Genomic DNA, 13,878 nt, shown 5'->3' with positions numbered 1-13,878 from the left:
AGATTAGCTTTAGTGATTTGAAAAAAATTGAGAAGTTAGTGGAATTCATCAATTATCCGTTTAGTGATTTAAGTGATCATAGTGTTTTGTATGAAATGTCTAAAAAATTTGCAGATACGTTTCAAATGGACCACATGATACAACAAAACGAAATTATTACTCTGCGCTGCGATAAATTTCTAAAAGCAAGGTCATTGTTTGGTCTAGATTTCTGGGCACTGGTTTCGAACGAGAAATATACAGATCTGAAGAAATGTGTTGAACAACTGCATTCGTGTTTGGGTTCAACGTATTCAAGTGAATCAGCAATTTTCCTACTTAAAACAAACAAAACGTAAGCACCGTTCTGGCTTGACAGACGCTCATACAATGGATTCTTTAAGGCGGGCAATTTCCAACTACAAACCTGACTTTGCTATTCTAGCGGAAGATGCTCAGACGCAGTCCTCGCACTAATACGAATAAGTAGTTAGAAAGGATGATTTTCAATTTTATGTTTTCCCTCTTAAGAAGCATGTTAAGTGGTAGATAACACAGGGTTTCGTCAGTAAACAATAGATCATGGGTATAATCAAGTTTTCCACCACTGCTCTGTGGTGTCTGACTATGGCTCTGTTGCGCCTCCCTAGAGGCTGATCTTGCCGTGTGGTGCCTTCTCTGTGGATGTCGTCCGCCCCGATAGATCAATGGTCAGCGTGACGGACTGCCGTCCTAAGGGGCCCGGGTTCGATTCCCGGCTGGGTTGGGGATTTTCTCCGCTCAGGGCGTTCTGTTGTCTTCATCATCATTTCATCCCCATCCGGCGCGTAGGTCGACCGATGTGGCGTCGAATGTAATAAGACCTACACCAAGGCTGCCGGACCTGCCCCGCAAGGGGCCTCCCGGCCAACAACGCCAAACGCTCATTTTTATTTCTGTGGATGTCTTTGTCTCTTCTGGAGGACAAAGCACAAACATGGGCGCCCACTTCGTCCGTTGTTGTGCACTTGACCAAGTCCTTACTTGAACTCTCGGATCCATTTCTTTATCACTGAACTACTCATCGCGTTTTCTTCGTAAACCTCCCCAATATGTCAATGAATGTCGACTTATTTAGTCTTCCTCAAACTCAAAAAAAGAAATATGGATCGACTGTCACAACTGGCGGTATGTTCGTTCGAATTCACCACTCTAAACAAGCACTATACAACACAAACAATGCACAGAGAATTCCGAATGGTGTCATCTCCACTTGCTTTACAAAATAACTATCATGCTTGCGACGAACCACAGTTATAATGTTTCCCTAGAAAGACATACAAATGGACTTTGTGTAAGGCTGCGTCACTCTGGCCACGGTGGCCGCAGGATATGTAGGCTGAGCCTACGGCCCTCACCACCAACACAAAAATTTACAAAAAAGTCTATGTTTAAAACTGTCATGGAGATCATTTTGGTTATATTAATTATTTTGGTTATAATATACAGGTTTCACGCCCTCATAATGTGTGGTGTATAGAATGATGAGTGTACGTGAAGAACTGTTAAATACATACAAGCATGTATATTCTTCAGTGATGTAATGGGTAACAAACTTTGTACGCAGAGCATTATATACGAGTACTTTAGTTCTTCAGGCATCTAAAGATATCTTTAGCTAAACTTTTTCTAGCATTTCGAGAGAATACATTTTGGCAGGATACGAAGACTCCTTAAAGACTTGTAACTAATTAAGTAGGTGAGGCATCTAGTGATATGAGAGCAGCTATAATGATCATTGGCCAAAATTTGTCTGGACCGCCAGAGAGGAGCGCGTTTTAGAGACAGTAGATCTACCAAGTTATCGAGAAATCTAGAACTCGTTTTCATTCAGGAAGAACGTTTCTCGAATTGCTCTGAAAAAATTCGTGAACTGTTCATCAAATATCTCGGTGAGAAACTAGGTGACTCGCGTATACTGTAAGACAGCACAGTGTGTATCAAGCATTTCTCCAAGTATATCGATGCTGTTGACAGACGCTTGAAAAAATTTGTTCTACTCTTCAAGAGCTGAGAAATGTAATTGCTGAAGCTGTCGATTTAGTAAACCGGTACCTATTGATTCGTGTGTCAAATGAACTGGACTACCGTTTCGATGTTTCTCGAGCAACCCGTGGTGTTCATGTTCAGTGTATGGTATAGTGTCTATGCGAATTTAAAACTTTGTACTTTTCTCTAAACAATGACACGAGTAATGCGTTTCTGTCTTTCATAGTTTGTCTGTAATAAAAAAACTGAGATCTGTTCTTTCTGTTTGAATCACCCTGTACAGTATAACTGTTCGTGAAAGTGTTCAATACATTTAGCTAATGATCTTAGACATGTTGATCAAACATATAACAGGTCAACATATAAGAGGATCCTTTAGGGGCTCACTCACGACTCACAGATGACTTCTTCCAACTATTAGTCGCCTAGAACCAGAAAATTTTCGTTTCACGTCTTTTAATGCAGAACCAACATCCATCTGAGGCTCTAACTCCGTGAAACCCGAGGTATTTTAGCCTCGCACACACAACGGTAAGTGTATGGTCAGATGGCTAACTACCAGTTCGTACTTTGTTTTCAGTTGATATGCTCCTTTCGTGCTTTCCACATTTTCCTTTGGCGCGCTTTCCTGATTTGCCTATTCTATCATTACTATTTGATTTACTGCATACGCTAGCCAATAAAGTAAATAATATTTTACAGTTACAATACAGATATATAAAAGTCCATATTCAATAAGAAATTACAAATTAATTTAAATTTTAACGGATTATGCACAACACTCAGGTAAAACATCATTTATAAGCAAGTGAAAATCATAAGTGCCATGAAGTGTTGGTATTACATGTCTGTTTTGTTCCCTTAAGTACGACGGGTTCAGTTTTGTCTATGAGGTAGTGCTGAACCGAATTAGAACCGTTGCTTTGTGATGAAACTCCGCATGCTTCGGCGAAGCATATGGCGTTGTCTGTGAGCCGCCTGAAGGACACACTTTTACAGCTATTAACGTAGTACGTGTCGCTTTGCAGGTGGAGAGCTACTGCACGACGTACAACCCGGACGTGTTCGTGGTGGTATACTCGGTAGTGGACCGCAAGACGCTCAAGGCAGCCGAGGACATCCTGCTGTTCCTGTGGAAGAACGACTACGTGGCGTCGCGTGGCGTCATCCTGGTGGGCAACAAGGCAGACCTGGAGAGGCGGCGGGAGGTGCCCATGGCTGGTGAGTCACTTGCCTCCCACTAGCCCACCCTCAGCTCTCGGAAAGCAAGTTACCCAGGTTGGATATTTTGCATGTTCTGGAATTGTGAAACAGTCATCGACCTCAATGCCTCTCGAGGACTGCCCTATAGGAAGATCTGACCTGCCAGGGACAAGGTAAGTTATCTGTTCTGATTTGTTGGCGTACTTAGTTCTTTGTTTTTGTAGGCTTTGTGGGATCATGAATTTACTTCGCGTGTATGCTTACATGGCTCCTGCAATCCGATTCACTACATGTTACACAGCTGAACCAAAACATTTTGTCCATTGCTCATTACGAGTTTGAATTTCACCTGAATGCAGGCATGGGACATGATGAGGATTCTTTCTGTCGAGAGTGATGGCTGCAGATGTGGAAATACACTGATATAAGCGACTCTGAAAAAGGACAGATTGCTATGGCCCATCGCCAGATAATGAGCAGCTCAGAAACGACAAAGCTCTCATGCTACTGTAGCCGTCACTGCCAAATTGGCGTGCAGTGTAGGAATGTAGCACGTGGATGGAAACTCTCAGAATGCGCCTTATTGAAACTCGGCCGTGATTTTCAAGTGTTTTATTATTCCCAGCTACAGTGCTGTGTTCCCCTCTGTCTGCATCACATGGTCCCACAATGCCAAGGACGCCACTTCGCTGTCTGCAAAACAGCTTGGCACGGAAGGGCTACCACAGCAACCCGTGCAACGTACTGCAGCGTGCCGGCCGTGTACAGCCGCGAGTTTTGACTACGTCAGGAAGCGCCAGCAGCCGACTCAGTGGCCTTTGTCCCCGTTGCCTCAGTGCTGCTCGTTGGGAGCCGCAGGGCGGCCTGCTGCGTGCTTCTTCCCATCATTCTTATCACAATAAGCGCCTGCGAACCCACAGCCAAATCTGCGGCCCTCACCTCGGGATGCCTCCGGCGTGTGTTGGGAGCCAACAAGACTGCCCGCAGTAGCGAACTGTCGAGTTGCTACGGACCGCACGTTGGCCTCAGAGGGTCGAACCAGCGACCCGCCGTGGGCTGGAACACTGGTGCCTCATCTGCTGCTGTGTGTAGCCGGTGGTGTGATACATACCACCGTCCGGGAGAGCTGCCACACTTGAATCCCCCTCGTTAAAAAACCGGCACCTATTTATGCACGGCTCTGTGGCTCTGTTTTGCTAACACGCCACTCCATGTCACATACTCGTAACACCTAGGTTGCGCCAGTGGGCCCCTTCTGCTTGTAACTTGCGCCATGCAAACTCCGCGTTTTCTCTTTTCAGTGGTTCGACGGCCCTGTGGCTTCCATTCTACTTCGCAACAGCTGGTCAGCGTAACTCACTGTCAACAGGCCTGCGTCTGGCTGTAACTTGTGTGCTGAGAAATATTGCACTGAATCTAACTTTCCTAACGGTGGTACCGCTACACTACTACCGTGAACATCTACGAAAAGTGGTTGAAGGAGGACGACAGGCGACAAGGTGTTGCACGTCCACAACGTGTCACACAACATGGAAATCGAATGGTTGCTCGCTTTGTAAAGCAACATAGACGGCGTTCTGTGGTAGATCTAACAACAGTGGTGATGCAGGCACAAGGGTTTCGAATCAGACAGTCCACATCACAAGGGTGAAGTTGAAGCTTCGCATCAGACGACCTCTATGTTATTTTTATGTTGCTACAAACACATTATCAATTACAACTACAGTGGGCAGATATCTTCGAGACTGGAGCGTGGACCAGTGGAAACATGTCGGGGAGTGGATGCATCACGTTTGTTGTTGCACTCTGTTCATGGCCGCGTCCAGATACACCATCATCCACACAAATGGCTACTCAAAATATGCATCGAGCCACAAATGCAGCCGATGGGGATAGTATTACACTACGGGAACATTCAAGTGGACTTCCACGAAATCTGTGGTAGCAACCGAAGGCAACATGACAGCTGTACACTATGTAAACATTACTGTGGATTACCTGTCTCCCTTCATGTCTTCCCTCCCAGTGATTACATCTTCCAACAGGGTAATAAGGCCATAATCGTGATACACTGCATTCAAGAACATGTTAGTGAATTCACCGTTGATGTCATGGTCAACAAATTCGTCTAACCTGAACACTGCAGAACACATCTGGGGTGTAATCGGGTAGCAGCTCCGTGCCCAGATACCATCAGACCGAATTTATGGCGGCTTTGTGACATATGAGCCAACGACCTTGCCGCAGTGGTAACACCGGTTCCCGTCAGATCACCGAAGTTAAGCGCCGATCGGGTGGGCTAGCATTTGCATGGGTAACCATCCGGTCTGCCGAACACTGTTGGCAAGCGGGGTGCACTAAGCCCTTGTGAGGCAAACTGAGGAGCTAGTTGATTGAGAAGTAGCGGCTGCAGCCTCTGAAACTGACATACAGCTGGGAGAGCAGTGTGCTGACCACATACCCCTCCATGTCTGCATCCAGTGACTCCTATGGGTTGAGGATGACACAGCGGCCGGTCGGTACCGTTGGGCCTTCATGGCCTGTTTGGGAGGAGAGAGTCTTTGTGACGTATGCCTAGACACCTGGTGCCACATACCTCCGGAAACCTGCCAAGAACTTTGCGTATCCATGTCACGCAGAATCGCTGTTGTATTGTATTCCAAAGCAGAACCGAAACACTGTCAAATTGGTAGTCATAAGGTTTTGGCTGGTCAGTGTATAAAGCAGGAAAACAATATAAAGTAATCATAGATTATTGGATCATGTCTTAAGGCTGTAAGCCGTACTGTCACCAAATTAAACGTAGGTTTCAAATTTGATCTTGCAATCACAATTGTTATTTAGCCGTAAAGGCTTACACCAGAACCGCGGTGTCGTGTCGCAGGATATAACTGTGTATAGACCATTTTAAACCATACTGTGGAACAACTCGAAACAGAAATGGATACAGCAAACTGTTTGCGACAAAAGTTGTAGGTCGCAAAGAGGGTCACGCATTGCTACTAATGGCCGTCATTTTTAAGATGATTAGGATGTTAAAATGATTATTTTTAGTGGGAACCGTAGTACCTGATTTAGGATTAGAAAAGAGCGGCCAATTTTACGTGTAAAATTATGCATTATTCAAGATCATGGCAAGGTTCAATGAAGATCAAATAAGTTCTAGTAGGGATGAACTCGAAACAGACGGGGGAATGGTGGTCACTTTGTGCACGTACTCAATGGTCAGTTTCCAGGTATAAAGTTAAAGGCACGGGAACTCTTTCAATAAAGTACCCTGTGGAATGAAAGGCAAGGGAACTCACTCAACGACTTGTAAATTAATGATCTACGTTTCATTTATGTTTGTTATGTCTCCCAAAAATCAAAACAACATTTACACTTTATGATGTATTTATTTTTTCCAATGAACACGTTAATTAAAACTTCGCTCTTTCCAAATCTGACTACATAAGCTGTGGCTTCCATGAAACGAAAGTGAACCTTCCAGTTACCTTCGATAATTACCTATAAGATCATGGTTATTGGCAATGATACGTGACCTCTTATACACTTTCCAATTAGTATCTAACGTTGTATTTTGCTCTATTCTGAGTTAATCTTAAAACTAAAAACGTATTTGCTTATTTGACCTTCATTGAATGTTGCCGCTTTTTTCGAATCTTAAATCTAGTATTACGGTTCTTATTTTTAAAAAAATGGCTTTAAGCTCCAAATCGTCTTGGAAATCACGTTCAAAGTCACAACCGTTAGTATCAATGCGTGACCCTCTTTACCACCTACAACTTTTATCTGAAACATTTTGCTCAAGGCAATGGTCACGTAAAATTCCGCTTTAAAAATCATTTTGTTTGTAACAGAAAACAAACTGACGCTTTCCGTCAGCACTGGGGTTTGCATGAGAGACTTGATGATCGGTATTTGTCTGAGATGACTCTCGCTACATATTCCAAAAGCGAAATTGCAGTTATCTGCTGGAACACCAGAGAAAATGGGCCTGACGTCTGTTAGGAGAAGATCTTGTATGTATGAGAGAGTGGGGTGACGAGGACAAAGAGAGGAGGAAGGAAGTGATGGAAAGGGACAGGGGAGAAGAGGGACAAAGAAAGGGGGATTGGAGATTAGGACGTACATCCACAAATGTGAATGTTTGTCGGGGTTGCTAGACTGAGCGACAGTAATGCGTGGTCGGGTACAGCTAGCAATCCTAATAAACATAGGACGAAAAGCAACGGTTTCCCCGGTATGACACATTACGATTGAGTATATAAACAACACATGAAGGTCACTAGGATCCAAAGTGCATTTATACACTACAACAAGCGTTCCGTACCGTCACCGTTGCCGGCCGAAGTGGCCGTGCGGTTGAAGGCGCTGCAGTCTGAAACCGCAAGTCCGCTACGGTCGCAGGTTCGAATCCTTCCTCGGGCATGGATGTTTGTGATGTCCTTGGGTTAGTTAGGTTTAACTAGTTCTAAGTTCTAGGGGACTAATGACCTCAGAAGTTGAGTCCCATAGTGCTCAGAGCCATTTGAACCGTCACCGTTCACATGCAGACAGGCATCAGCAGGTCTCCTCTCGAGGCCTGTGTGCATTCAGAATTCCCTGGCGTGTTCCAGATGCACTGACAATCATCGACGATGCCTCCCCGGAGTTCATCGGCACTATAAGCAGAGCGGGAATACGAGCTTTCAAATACCACACCACAAAAAATTTCGACGGCTTCAGGTCGGAGGTCTGAGAGGCCATGGTGTTTACAAGTCATGACCGAAACACTTGTTGTCAAATATTCGTGCTACGTATTCCCGAATGGCCACATGAAAATGTGTCGGTGCTCCACACATGCATCGTTTCACCCTAAGGAACATCATCCAAACTGTCTATTATCTTGTTGCAGTAAATTTAGGAGCGCCAGGTAGGAAATGTGGCCATACTGGAGAAACCATTGGCTTCCGGACCTATTTTTATTAGGATTACTTGCTTGTTTCATTGTTCTTTACTCGTCCCCATTCGGTTGTACCTATAATAGTCAAACAGCCTGTATGTGCTACTGTAGTAGTTTATCTAGACTCCGAGAGAGCTGTTGCTGCCCCCGAGAAAACATTAAAAGGTCCACAATAACATATGAAGATGTGTCAAATTTGGCCTCACCATCTCAATAAAATGGTAGCGCTAAATCGTGTAGATGCTGACATGTGTATTTGTGTTATTGGTGCCTCTCTTACAAAAGCTGAAATAAGAATATAATGTGTTTAACTTCTGCAATTTAAATACTGTTTATTATTAATAATAAATCACACTGACCAGAAAAGAAACTATCATTTTGCAGGACGGTAATAGAAAATATTGAATAGCGCATAAAACGCAAAATTGACAAAAATATCAATAAGTGACAATTAGAATCACTGAACTCATGCAACTGCTTGGTGTAACAGTTTGTAGGCATATGAAATGAAATAATAACATAGCTTCAGACGTGGGTAAATCAGTCAACAGACTTCTGTTCATCGACAGAATACTGAGAAAATGCAACTGTTGTACAGTTAATTATCTCATAGAAAATGTTTTATATCGTTCGTCACTTCATGGAACAGTTAAGATAGCAAACAATCATTTGTTTAAAAATGACTTTTTTCGGCCTTTATGCTGGCGATCTTCAGATGTAAAGCACCGTGTGACTGAAGTCGGCCGCTCACAGAACTGTTTCGTGATGTCACGAACGTTAGTACCTTTTATAACACAAAAATGGTCGTGGCATCACATAACTGTTCTGTGAACTGCCGACATCAGCCACATGGTGCTTTAGAGCTGAAAATGGCCAGTATGAAGGCCGAAACCTGTCATCGTTTTTAAATCAATGATTATTTGCGTTCTTGACTGGTGCTAATTTGTAATAGAGCGTTGTCTTATATCCAACCACGTTATCTAAACTTATTTTATATCGTTAACCGATATCGGCTCCCATTGGCACCTTCGGAAGTAAAACAACATCTGATAAAGGCCGATGATATCCGTTAACTATATGAAACGTGTTCTGCAATTGCGTCGAAGAGAATTTTAAGTGTGCGATTTCAAAAAGTGAATCACAAACACAGCTACTGTAATTAGTTTTCACAGGATATTGCTTACAAAATAATCGTGTGACATTCTTAGAACTCTGCTCCAGTATATGTGACACATACAAAATAGAGGGTACTGAACGTATACAAAGAAGATTAGCGGGACCGGTTACAGTTTTATTTACCCACGGGTGAGCGTCACGGAAATGCTGGAGGACCTGATCTGGCAGACGTTTTAAGATTGACCTCAACTGAGCAGCAAAAGCTTACCTGATCTAGACTTTTTTTCATTAAGTGTTTACTGTGTTGTTGATATGCAGTATGGGGAAGTTACGGGCCATTTGTATTAGCCGACCACAATATTATTGCACCTGGGCGCGAGGGCACTTTTGTCCATTTATCGCGAGATTTTATCGTGATATTTCATGAGGAAACGCTGAACCACTTGGTAGTATTTGCACAACTATTGAAAAATTGCCGTACGTTACTGTAGATTACAATAAGTAAACGTAGACTATGGCAGTTTTCCTGATAGACTGGATCTGTTAGACTCGAACCCACATTACCTATACGCTGGCAGTGTTGCATGCAGATCGGGCGTTATGTCATAACGATTGCTTTCCTTACTCATGCGATCACGGTCTCACTAGAGCCCTCTAAAAACTGGAATGGTGAACTGTCTGCAAACTGAGTGATGGTATATAAAAGTACGTGTAACCTACAGAACATTTTTCTTCTTCATACTTATTCTCCTGTCTGTTACATACAAATAAACAACATTCTTAGCAGAACTGAAATTGTCAACGCTTAATTCAGGTTGTATTCGAAAATTGTTAATTTGTAACGTGAAACAGAGGTATGTTATAGTAAAAATAAGGAAAACAATACAGGTCTATCATATAGAGATAGAAAACGAAATTTCCTAAACAAAAAGGTAAGATAAATAAACGTAAAAACAAAAATATATCAACATTGTTTCAGTATATCACCGAACTTATATAAACTTGTTATAACAGGAAACTCTTGCCTTTGATCATGATGAATAACGATCTATTGTATTTGTGCATGTAAACTATACTTGCAGTAAAAGTAATTGCTTCGATTACATCGAAGAGCAAAAGTTCCGCTATCAGCTAATTTTTATTACTTATAAAATGCAATTTATATTCTATGAGGATATAAAATACACAGCGGACGAGCAATGAATGACATTTAGTTCTAATTATGTGCAATATAAACAACCAAACACACAAACAAAAACAAAGAAGTCATCGGCTCCCAATTTCTATCCCCATCATTCATTAATGTTTCTTTCCCCATCAACTTTACCAATACTACAGGTAGTTTCGACAGAGTGCAACTCTATGCACAACTGTCACAGTGTTATGCATTTTCCTTAATCACCACTGTACTTGTTTGATATGAGAATCACCCCGCGTTTCCGATAAAGATCGTGGGAGGCCAAGTACAATAACATCGTGGAAATAAAAGAAAGGTTCAGGAATCGGATTAAAATTCGAGGTGAAAGGATATCAATGATACGATTCGCTGATGACATTGCTATCCTGAGAGAAAGAGAAGAAGAATTACATGATCTGCTGAATGGAATGAACAGCCTAATGAGTACAGAATATGGATTGAGAGTAAATCGAAGAAACACGAAAGTAATGAGAAGTGGCAGAAATGAGAAAAGCGAAAAACTTATCAGGATTGATGGTCACGAAGTAGATGAAGTTAAGGCATTCTGCTACCTATGCAGCAAAATAACCAGTGACGGACGGAGCATGGGGGACATCGAAAGCGGACTAGCACTGGCAAAAAGGGCATTCCTGGCCAAGAGAATTCTACTAGTATCAAACGTAGGCCTTGATTTGAGGAAGAAATTTCTGAGAATGTACGTTTGGAACAGAGAATCGTATGGTAGTGAAGCATGGGCTGTGGGAAAACCGGAACAGAAGAGAATAGAAGCATTTGAGATGTGATGCTACAGACGAAAGTTGAAAATTAGGTGGACTGATAAGGTAACGAATAAGGAGGTTCTGCGCAGGTTCGGAGAGGAAAGAAATACGTGGAAAACACTGACAAGAAGAAGAAACAGGATGATGGGCCTCTGTTGACACATCAGGGAATGACTTCTGTGCTATTAGAGGGAGCCGTAGAGGGCAAAAACTGTAGAGGAAGACAGAGATTGGAATATATGCAGCAAATAACTGATGACGTAGGCTACAAATGCTACTCTGAGATGAAGAGGTTGGCACAGGAGAGGAATTCGTGACGGGCCGCATCAAACCAGTTAGTAGACTCATGGAAAAAAAGAGGAAGAAGAAGAGGAGAAACCATTATTCCAAGTCGTTGACCCTGTTCTACGACGCCATCGATCCAGAAAATTTGTGATTTAATATGCTCTTGGTCATCAAGAGAAAATGTGCTAGAGACCTAGGCCCACACTGCTGCTACATTAACAAAGGTGTTGCTAGTGGAATATATTCTAGTAAGCCTAACAGTATACGTTGGACAAATACAGAGTGGTTGCCGCTATTTAACTGTTCATGGAAAAAATAAATTCTAGACAAAGTATTTATGTACCAGTTTGCTGGCCCTCTTGCTGGTGTAGCCTCTGACAATGTTGTTCTGATCACGAGTGAGCATTCTGGATATCTACCTTGAAGCCATTTTTGAAAATGGCTTCACCAAACCAGTGTCACAACCGCGATTTTCTGATTTTGATTTAGTGTCAAGATGGGAAAGGCGAGTACTGCCTGGAAATCGTCTTCGCTCCTTGCCTGCTGAACATGGATGTGATACGGTCGTGCCGGCCGAAGTGGCCGTGCGGTTAAAGGCGCTGCAGTCTGGAACCACAAGACCGCTACGGTCGCAGGTTCGAATCCTGCCTCGGGCATGGATGTTTGTGATGTCCTTAGGTTAGTTCGGTTTAACTAGTTCTAAGTTCTAGGGGACTAATGACCTCAGCAGTTGAGTCCCATAGTGCTCAGAGCCATTTGAACCATTTGATACGGTCGTAATCAGCTTTCACTTAGAATTCTAAAGACGGTAACTCTGCTCACCCCAAAAGAGTTTTGTGCTGAAATATATGGGTCAAGATTTATTGTCGCTGTAACACGTCTTCTGATTTATTTGTCTCCGCAAGGGTCGGTTGTGCTTGGGCACTATTGCTTTTGTGGAACCGTGCCTCCATTCGCTGAAAAACATGTGGCGGCTGCATACAACCTTGATAATTCTCTGCATAAACTCACTCTACTTGCAGGTAATGCTGGTGACTTCCTGCGGGAATAAAAAATACCTCTTCCTTAGAATATGTCCTTACTGTGCACAACATAAACTAAAGACCACCACAGAAACTTTTGGCAGTGTTCCCCAAAACGCCCCTCGTTTGACATGAGGAATGGCAGTAGCAGCGAGAATATGCAATTTACGGTATTTGCCGTCAACAGCTCCCACTTGCTTCGGTTGACTAGGGTGTTCTGGCATGGCGTGTTGCTAAGACGAACTTTTCATGTTATCGTCGAAAAGGAGAGAAATTTTTTAAAAAATTAGGACAAAAACATTGACTTTTGAGAGCTCGTTGCAACCGTGCTAGTAGGTTTTCCCATGTTCATGTCTGAAATTCCGAAGCTGAGGTCGTATTCGCCATTTTCTGACGGTGAATGTGAATTCCGCTATCCTATTCTCCCTTAATAGGTTGCGTAAAACGCATTACTCCCGAGAAAGAGCGGACGCACCGTTTTCGAGAAGAGTGCTGTTACAGAAGGTCTGAAGCACCATGAATATTAAGCAGCATCATCTCTCGCAGTAATTAATATTCAACGAAAAGTATCAGTAATTCAAGTCCCATCCGGCCGTCCGGATATAGGGTTGCCACGGATTCATTCCTGTGAAAACGAGATGGCACACTTCATACCCATTCATTTGCAGCACAAGGTTCTGTGCCGCCTGTAGTGTTCTCGCCTTCGACGGGACGCTAAAACCTAATTACGTGTTCTATTTTCCCGTTCCCCTTCTTGACAATGAAATTATGGCACTGCTCATTCGTCTTTACAAAAGGAACTTGTAACTACAAAAAAGTGTGCTGCAGAAATAATATATGGTGCTTGCCCACAGTCATCTTGTACATAGCAATTTCAGGAATGAAGTATTTTAATTACACTATCAATCATCACACATCAATCATCACACAATTATGACACATCATGGGTAGATCACATAACTAATGAGGAGGTATTGAATATAATTGGGGAGAAGAGAAGTTTGTGGTACAACTTGAAGAAGGGATCGGTTGGTAGGATATGTTCTGAGACATCGAGGGATCACCAATTTAGTATTGGAGGGCAGCGTAGAGGGTAAAAATCGTAGAGGGAGACCAAGAGATGAATACACTAAGCAGATTCAGAAGGATGTAGGCTGCAGTAGGTACTGGGAGATGAAGAAGCTTGCACAGGATAGAGTAGCATGGAGAGCTGCATCAAACCAGTCTCAGGACTGAAGACCACAACAACATCAATCATGAAAATTTTTCTTGTGATTCATACCGTCATAATAACAAACATTACTTGAAGGTGAAACACCCTTATTATTCGTCTTTAATACGCAC

General features: G+C 42.9%; 1 protein-coding gene across 1 annotated transcript in view; it reads left to right on the top strand.

Moving 5' to 3' along the window:
* The window catches only part of LOC126484826 (ras-related protein rapB-like), a 410,456-nt gene extending 397,893 nt beyond the window's left edge, over nt 1-12,563 (top strand). Inside the window, exons 3-4 of the mRNA XM_050108422.1 lie at nt 3,036-3,228; nt 12,535-12,563. Of these exons, the coding sequence (XP_049964379.1) occupies nt 3,036-3,228; nt 12,535-12,563 (222 nt within the window). The remainder of the gene's footprint in view (nt 1-3,035; nt 3,229-12,534) is intronic.
* The last annotated feature ends 1,315 nt before the right edge of the window (nt 12,564-13,878 follow it).

This window comes from Schistocerca serialis, chromosome 6 (assembly GCF_023864345.2).
Source record: "Schistocerca serialis cubense isolate TAMUIC-IGC-003099 chromosome 6, iqSchSeri2.2, whole genome shotgun sequence".
NCBI classification, from domain to species: domain Eukaryota; kingdom Metazoa; phylum Arthropoda; class Insecta; order Orthoptera; family Acrididae; genus Schistocerca; species Schistocerca serialis.
The sequence above is the reverse complement of the archived record's forward strand: the minus strand, read 5'-3'. Positions and strand labels throughout refer to the sequence as shown.